The 9,174-nt window shown below is 42.1% G+C and overlaps 1 protein-coding gene across 1 annotated transcript in view; it reads left to right on the top strand.

Annotated features, from left to right (window-relative positions):
• The window catches only part of LOC143039532 (protein obstructor-E-like), a 22,451-nt gene extending 13,970 nt beyond the window's left edge, over positions 1-8,481 (top strand). Inside the window, exons 2-6 of the mRNA XM_076209695.1 lie at positions 3,103-3,309; positions 3,686-3,886; positions 4,874-5,069; positions 6,925-7,254; positions 8,087-8,481. Of these exons, the coding sequence (XP_076065810.1) occupies positions 3,103-3,309; positions 3,686-3,886; positions 4,874-5,069; positions 6,925-7,254; positions 8,087-8,216 (1,064 nt within the window). The 3' untranslated portion in view covers positions 8,217-8,481. The remainder of the gene's footprint in view (positions 1-3,102; positions 3,310-3,685; positions 3,887-4,873; positions 5,070-6,924; positions 7,255-8,086) is intronic.
• The last annotated feature ends 693 nt before the right edge of the window (positions 8,482-9,174 follow it).

Raw genomic sequence — 9,174 nt, 5'->3', positions numbered from 1 at the left:
AATGGCCTCGTAGCCGACTGAATTTAGAACAGGTTTATGAGTCGAATTGCAGACTGAGTAATCGATTTTTTTTGGAAAGTGATATTACCTCCCGATAAGGGTACAAAGGAAATGAATTGAATAGTTTTGTGGTAGCTGGAATTAAAAGAAGAATGTCAGACACGTGCACATACGTACACGCACGTACACACACACACACACACACACACACACACACACACACACACACACACACACACACACACACACACACACACACATACACACAGCCTCTCCACAAAAACCCTGTTATTTCTTAATGAATCCTAGGTTTCTGCACATACAAATAGCAATCTATATTCTATCTCCTCTAACTGTCTCTAAATACAATTCCAGGCCCAACGATGGTCGTCGTGTATGTCTTCATCAAGATCTTGCTTTTTCAAAAACTCTCGAGCTCTTTCCATACTCTCTACCCGCTCTCTAATCTCCAAAGAGTCTTTTGCGTCTCTCTGTGGTTGACAACGTTGGCACAGTTTATCATTAAACTAACCAAGAGTTCGGCGTTGACCTCGTTTGCGGTCTGACCTCGTTTACGAAGTCACAAACCACGTGACCAAAGCTTCTTGGCTTTGAGGCTTTTGACTGTAGCTCTCCACATATTGACTGGAAATGATGTCTCCACATATTGACTGGAAATGATGGAATTGTATCTTTTAAAATCCTTTTCGTCATCACTGGCAGGCTCGGTTTTTACAAAGAAGAGTTTTTCTAGGTTCATTGGATATGTTTTATAGATGAATTAGTAAGCTGGAGAATTAGCTGAAAGAAGGAAGGATTCTAAATTCTAAGAGTAGAGAACGTTAGGTTCTGTATTGTTTCGGAGAAAATCCCGGGTTGCTTGAACAATGGTGGAAAAAATGATAATAAAGAATAGAAAAAAGAATTAAAATAAATAGATAAATAAAACAAAATGAATAAATAAATAAACAGATAAATAAAACCAAAATATACAAATCAATCAATCAATCAATAGAAAATAAGATTAAAATAAAATAAATCGATAAATAAATAAATAGATAAATAAATAGATAAAAAGGGGGGGGGCGAGGGAGGGGCTTGCTAAGCCTATCATGATAAGATGATAAACGTTTTCTGTATCCGGGTCCTCCTGGTTCTGAAAGGAAACGTTTGACAGACGCGACCGTATAATCTGTGAAGGCATTTAGATATCTAAGCGTCAATAATAATATAAACAAAGAGAATGGGAATATGGAAGAAAACGTGTAAACACTGAATGGCAAGGAAAAAGAAAATGGATGAGGTGACATTGTTTTGGTACATTTGAGTAAACAAGTTTCTCGAGGATTTCTGGAATAAGAACTCCATATATGGTAATAACAAAGACGCAGAGGAAAAATGTCGTTTATGAATGAACACAAAAAAGTAATCTTTACGTTTATCTCAGTTTCTAAGACTGCTAATGGAGGACGCTTTTTAGTTTAAATATACATAAAAATATAAGAACGTAATAATAAAGGAGACTGCAAGAGACCATAAAGCCTACGCTAGGCAGTTCTACGTCCATTACCACCTGTCATCCCCATCCATAAAATTGTCTAATAGTTTCTTAAAACAACTGATAGTTTCAGCTCTCACTACATAGATACTAAGTTTATTCCATTCGTTGACCACTCTAACAGAGGTGTTCAAGTGGATCAAAGGGTTTAACAAGGGTTGTGCAAACAAGGTCATCATATTAAAACAGGGCAGGACTCGCAATAATGGTTATAAATTGGACAACTTTAGATTTAAAAAGGAAATAGGCAAGAATTGGTTTACTAATAGGGTGGTCGACGAATGGAATAGACTTAGTAACCATGTAGTAAGCGCTGAAACTATCAGTTGTTTTAAGAAACGATTAGATAACTTTATGGATGGGGATGACAGGTGGTGATGGATACAGAGCTGCCTAGTGTAGGCCTTATGGTCTCTTGCAGTCTCCTTCATTCTTATGTTCTTACGTTCTTAAAGATACTTTGAGTTGATAGCAAAGCGTCGAAGATTTCGCTTTCTATTTGGGAGTGGATACAGCAGCTAATGGAGACTAAGAACATAAGAACATAAGAACATAAGAATGAAGGAGACTGCAAGAGACCATAAGGCCTACACTAGGCAGCTCCGTATCCATCACCACCTGTCATCCCCATCCATAAAGTTGTCTAATCGTTTCTTAAAACAACTGATAGTTTCAGCGCTTACTACATGGTTACTAAGTTTATTCCATTCGTCGACCACACTATTAGTAAACCAATTCTTGCCTATTTTCTTCTTAAATCTAAATTTGTCCAGTTTAGATAAAAAAGAGAAAGATACTTTGACTTACTAGCAAAGCGTCGAAGATTTCGTTTTCCAGCTAATGGAGAATTTAGACGAGATCTTACAATTTCTGTACTTCCAAGTCGAGAAATATTTGTCCTGTTCCCCTCTTCTTATATAATTTCATTTACAAGCGTGTGCTTGCGACCTGGTTAGAAAGTATGTCACAATTACACAACTTTTGTTGATGTGTGTTACTTGGTTAGAAAGAAAATCACAATTACACAATTTTTTTTTGTGTTGTGCGCTACCTGCTTAGAATGGAAATCACGATTTCACAATTTTTTATGTTGTGTTACCCGGTTAGAAAGGACATCACAACTACACATTTTTTACTGATGTTATTGTGATAGAAATGTTATTGTCAAAGGAAATTACAATTACACAATATTTGTTGATGTTATATGTTACCTTGTTAGAAACCACAATTCACAATTTTGATGTGCGTTACCAGATTAGAAAGGAAATCACAATTTCACAATTTTTGTTGTTGTCAGAAAGGAAATCACAATTACACAATTTTTGCTGATGTTGTGTTTTCCCCAGTCAGAAAGGAAATAATTACACAATTGTTGATGATGTTGCTGTGTTACCTGGTCAGAAAGTAAATCACAATTTCCCAATTTTTGTTGATGTTATTGTGTCCGACCTTGATATGGACCAAAAGGTCTCCTGTCGGCATGCTCCGCCTTTGTAATCCTTTGTAAGACTCAGAGTAAGATGTTCTTTTGTTTCTTTCCTCAGTGGCTGGACAACAAATCGCCTCAGACTGCCCGTTACCGAATGGGTATTTCGCAGACGCCGTTCAGTGTGATCTCTACTACGAATGCGTAGAAGGTGTAATCACGGAGAAACTCTGCCCAGACGGATTTGTTTTCAACGACCTCAACTCCCGTCTCGAGAAGTGCGATTTCCCATTCCAGGTCAACTGTGAGGGACGACCTGAACTTCGTAAGTGGCACTGATTTGTTTATTTGTTTTGTTTGATTGTTTATCTATTTATTCCATTTTTTTGGGGGGTGGGGGTTGTCATCATGAACGTCATTATCATCTTATCCTTATTGTTGTCATTGTCGTTGATTTTAGTTATCAATGTAATTATTATCATTATTGTTGCTATGATTATTATTATTATTATTATTGTTATTATTATTATCATTAATATTATTATCATCATCATCATCATCATCATCATCATCATCATCATCATCATCATCATCATCATCATCATTATTATTATTATTATTATTATTATTATTATTATTATTATTATTATTATTATTATTATTGTTGTTGTTATTGTTATTGTTATTCTCGCCACCCACAGAGACCCCCAAGTCTACGGACGTTTGCCCAAGGGCCAACGGCTACTTCCCCCACGCCAATCCGAGCGTCTGCAACGAGTTCTACTACTGCACAGATGGAGTCGGGTCCAAACTGACGTGTCCGGAAGGACTCGCTTTCTCCATCCACACCGGAACCTGTGTATGGCCGAATCAGTCCGGGAGAACCGGATGTTCGGCAGAGAGTAAGTCGTCTTCTTCCTCTTCTGGTCGCTCTAAATATATTTGTCGCTATAGCACGCGCCAAGGTGTCCGTTCGTGGTGTAGGTCGGAAGCTATGTTGCCAAGTCAGTCTTTGTAGATGTCTTTCTTTCTTTTATTTTCCATCTTTGTGGTGTTTTATTTATTTTTTCTTTGAATCAATTCTATGACACTTGGCAACAACGCTTTTTCGCCATGGTGCCACGTCGAGGCGTCACTGGCTGACAAGTGACAGTGACGACCCCATAATTGGTGTTCAAATTGGCAACGTCGCACTCGAGGGAATTCCCTCTTCTGCTCTACCCTAAACGGACTTCTTGGGGCGGAAGGGATATTAGTTTTAAAGGGTTTCGTTCACAGTTTTCGAGTGTTTTCGTTCATGTAGTGAAAAGTAAATACCTGGGAGTTGGTGGGCTGATACATAAGATGTAGGGGACATGCCGGGGACACTGAAACTCCCTCTACAGACCTCATCCTCGAGGTGAGAAGGGTGAAGGGCATTGTTTATTACCTTAAGGTTAAGGTCCAGGTAGGTAAGAATTTTTTTTTATTATCAAATTTAAGACAACGGTTTTAACGTCATTTCCTGAGTTTCTGAGGTCCCTGGTTATGTTATGCTATGTCAGGTTAGGTTAGGTTAGGTTAGGTTGGGTTAGGTTGGGTTGGGTTAGGTTAAGTTGGGTTAAGTTGGGTTAGGTTGGGTTAGGTTGGGTTAGGTTGGGTTAGGTTGGGTTAGGTTGGGTTAGGTTAGGTTAGGTTGGGTTAGGTTAGGTTGGGTTGGGTTGGGTTGGGTTGGGTTAGGTTAGGTTGGGTTAGGTTAGGACAGGTGAAGTGTTACCAAATATTGGCTGGAACTTTCTAAATCCCGCCATTTAAACCCACGACACTGATCGAAGATGGCGTGATTTCTGGCGACCTGACCTGAACTTAGCCAAACCCTCATTTGACCTATTTCCTGTTCTCCCTGGCAGAGGTCACCAACTTCACGTGCCCCGAAGAGCCTCTCTCGGTCGCCGTTGCCCACCCGAGGTATCCTGACTCGACTGACTGTCAGTACTTCTATGTGTGCATCAATGGAGAGACTCCACGCAGGAGCGGTTGCGCCTTTGGTGAGGTCTTCAACCCCGAAATAGGAGCTTGTGGATCCCCCAAGGATGTCATTGAATGGTAAGTCGGAGGACCTTCAAAAAAAAAAAAAAAAAAAAAAAAAAAAAAATAATAATAATAATAATAATAATAATAATAAATAAATAATAATAATAATAATAGTAACAGTAATGATGATAATCATAATAATAATAAGATAAAATAAACGAATAAATAAATGAATAAATAAATAAATAGATGAATGAATGAATAAATAAATAAATAAAAAAGTTTAATAAATAAATACATAAAATAAAAGATAGAATAAAACAAAATAATAAAATAAATATAAAATAAGATAGATAACCAATAAACAATAATAATAATAATAACAATAGTAATAATCATAATTATAATAATAATAATATTAATAATAAAATCGTCTGGCACCAGAAGGTTTTACTCAGTCGAAGGGGGACCCTAGTTTACCCTGAGGTTAATCCCCCAGATGAATAAAGCTCCCCCGATCTCGATTTCTCTAATTGCCGCTAGGCGATTTTATTCAGCCGAAGGGAGCACTCCTCTCCGACGCCCTGTAGCGAAAGGGTTAATCTACTGGATTCACAAATGACCTCTGACCTCTGTTATCTGAGGACTTTATTCATTTTATTCAACTTGACTCCTTGAGGTCGGTGGTGACGTTACTCATCCGGTGATGGGCGTGGGTGGATGGGCGTGGGTGGGTGGGCGTGGGTCGGTAGATGGGCGTGGGTGGGTGTGATTCACCTTAAGAGAGGAAGAGAGGAAGAGTTTAAATGTGTTTGAGATGAAATGTGTGAGAAGTATGGTAGGGGTTACTAGGATGGATAGAGTGAGAAATGAGGCGGTGAGGAGGAGAGCGAGGGTGGAAAGTTTCAGTCCCTGTCCAGTTGTATGTCTCTTTCGGGGGGGGGGGGATACAGCGAGTGTCCTTTGTAAGGGCTCTCCTTCGGGGGAATATAGCGAGTGTCCTTTGTAAGGGCTCTCCTTCGGAGGATACGGCGTGTCCTTTGTAAGGCCTCTCCTTCGTGGGATATAACAAGTGTCCTTTGTAAGGATTCTCCTTTGGGGGGATAGAGCGAGTGTCCTTTGTAAGGGCTCTCCTTCGGGGGATACGGCGTGTCCTTTATAAGGACTCTCCTTCGTGGGATATAACGAGTGTCCTTTATAAGGACTCTCCTTCGTGGGATATAACGAGTGTCCATTATAAGGACTCTCCTTCGGGGGGGTGGGGGATACAGCGAGTGCCCTTTGTAAGGGCTCTCCATCGGGGTAATACAGCGGGTGTCCTTTGTAAAGACTCTCCTTCGGGAGGATACAGCGAGTGTCCTTTGTAAGGGCTCTCCTTCGGGGGAATACAGCGGGTGTCCTTTGTAAGGGCTCTCCTTCGGGAGGATACAGCGAGTGTCCTTTGTAAGGGCTCTCCTTCGGGGGAATACAGCGGGTGTCCTTTGTAAGGGCTCTCCTTCAGGGGCTTACGGCGTGTCCTTTGTAAGGGCTCTCCTTCGGGGTAATACAGCGGGTGTCCTTTGTAAAGACTCTCCTTCGGGAGGATACAGCGAGTGTCCTTTGTAAGGACTCTCCTTCGGGGGCGATACAGTGGGTGTCCTTTGTAAGGGCTCTCCTTCGGGGGAATACAGCGGGTGTCCTTTGTTAGGGCTCTCCTTCGGGGGAATACAGCGGGTGTCCTTTGTTAGGGCTCTCCTTCGGGAGGATACAGCGAGTGTCCTTTGTAAGGGCTCTCAGATGAAGATGAAAGTCTGTAAAGGAAGAGTTACTCTTTGACTTCGAATATGATTCCCGAACTCTTCTCGTCCATCGAGACGCTTTTCGTATTGTCCATCCTTCGAACATCTTCGTGATTTTCTCCTTTCTCTCCCTCCACGTCCTCCTTCAGCAAGGACTACTACATCGACTACTTCAAGGAGTACTTCACCACTCTGGGCACCGGCTCCAGTGCCGTCGCCGGCCCGGACATCATCGCAGCTGCGATCGCTTCAGGTTTCGAAGTCCCGAAGAACATCGTCAGGCTAGACCCCGATGTCAAAATCAAGCGAAGACGGCCTGCAGGAGGAAGCACCTCATCTGTCCGTCAATCAGCAACAGAAGCTCCAGAGCCAGCAGTGGCTCGCAGGCCAGCTGGTAGACCAGAAAGACCGGCTCCCAGACCAGCTGCCAGACCGGCGGCTGAGGACCCTACACCGGCCCCAGCGAGACGGAGACCAGGGTAGGTGCTGGCGAAGTTTCTGGTTTTATCTTCTTCTTCTTCCCATCCCCGTTCTCCTTTCCTAACACTTTCCTTGTTTCCTGTGACTTTCCTTTCTCCCTTCCCTTCCTCCTTACCTCTATTCTTCCTTCCCTCTCTCTTTGCCTTCTCAAATCCCCCAGACACTTACAAAATCCACTTGAACGCATCTTCATTGTAATATGATATATGTTGTTATCCGTATACGGGATTTCCTGAATGCACCCAATAAAAAAAAAAAAAAAAAAAAAAAAGGGGGGGGGGGGCGGGAGATAGATGATGTGTGAATATTCTGACGTATCCCGAAAGGATTTTTCCCAGTCTTCTCTTTTTCTGGATAAGGGGACTGAAGGGGTGGGAAGGTCGCCGATTAAGTGAAGCGGCCATGCTGTGGATGTACTGTGCCTTGCTGCATTGTTTCTGACCCAGGGCAGTGGGCGGGATACAGGGATGACCCGTCATCCACGAGGAGCTAAGATGAGACGGGAAAGGGTGGTGGATGGGAGTGGAATGGGTTGGAGTAGGTGCATACTTTTGATTTGGCTACCTCCCTTATAAGGAAGAAAAACTCTTGGTGTACATATATATATATGTATATATATATATATATATATATATATACATATATATACATATATATACATATATATATAAATATATATATATATATATGCATATATATATATATATATATAAATACAGTATATATATATATATATGTGTGTTGTCGTGGCTTATGCTCTGGCAACTCCTCGCCCCCACCGATGATTCTTGTTGACGACTTCGACCCTAACCCAATTCTCCTTCTTTACAGACCACCTCGCCGCAGAGCAACAACTACCACGCCTCCTCCTCCTCCTCCTGAGGACTTGCCCGCAGACTACTACTACTACGACTATGCCGATGCTCCTGAGGGAGCCAATCCTGCAGCAGGTGGAGTCTAGGGCGTGAGTCGAGAGTTCCTCACTCCGTCTACTTCGGGAGGAGTGACCTTCAAAGGTGGAAGGGGAAGTTCCGACGAAGAAAAAAGAAATGTGAAGAAAAAGGAATATCGTCAACAGTATTAGGAACAAGACAACCCGCCCGTAGGAACTCCAAAAGCACGCGATTAGTTGAATGATATCGTATATTTGGTAGTGTGTATTGTAATTTGTTATGGCTGGTTTTATAGTACTTTTTTCTTTAGATTAATTAAAAATATAGAACGTTTTTGAGGACGGACTACTCTGAAATTTTATTCTTTTTCGGGATCCTGAATGTGTGGTATTGTGTCAAATTTCGTAAAGATCCATTAAGCCATTTTTTTCTTTTCCGACAAGAACCTCAGTCGGTGATTATATTGTTAATATTTTCCTCCGGGGGGAGATGACGTCGCTCATCTCCTCCGGATGACCTCGAGGACGTCCAGAAGCTCTGGTGGTTTTGGCTCCTGAAACTCCCTGGAGAGTCCTCAGCTTCCAAGAGCTTCTCGAAGACGTGGAAGACTCTTCGGGACATCTTCGAGCCTGAGGAACTCTCTTGGGACTCCCTGGAGAGTCCTCAGCTTCCAAGAGCTTCTCGAAGACGTGGAAGACTCTTCGGGACATCTTCGAGTCTGAGGAACTCTCTTGGGAACCTCTTGGTTACCCCACTGGTATCTCCTGAAACTCCCTGGAGAGTCCTCAGCTTCCAAGAGCTTCTCGAAGACGTGGAAGACTCTTCGGGACATCTTCGAGTCTGAGGAACTCTCTTGGGATCCTCTTGGTTACCCCACTGGTATCTCCTGAAACTCCCTGGAGAGTCCTCAGCTTCCAAGAACTTCTCGAAAACGTGGAAGACTCTTCGGGACATCTTCGAGTCTGAAGAACTCTCTTGGGGACCTTTTGGTTGTTCCACTGGTATCCACCTTGCACCTGATGTACT

Source organism: Oratosquilla oratoria, chromosome 26, assembly GCF_046742065.1.
Source record: "Oratosquilla oratoria isolate Oo_2021 chromosome 26, ASM4674206v1, whole genome shotgun sequence".
In the NCBI taxonomy this organism is placed as follows: Eukaryota; Metazoa; Arthropoda; class Malacostraca; order Stomatopoda; family Squillidae; genus Oratosquilla; species Oratosquilla oratoria.
Note: the sequence above shows the minus strand (reverse complement) of the source record. Positions and strands in the feature narration are given on the sequence as shown.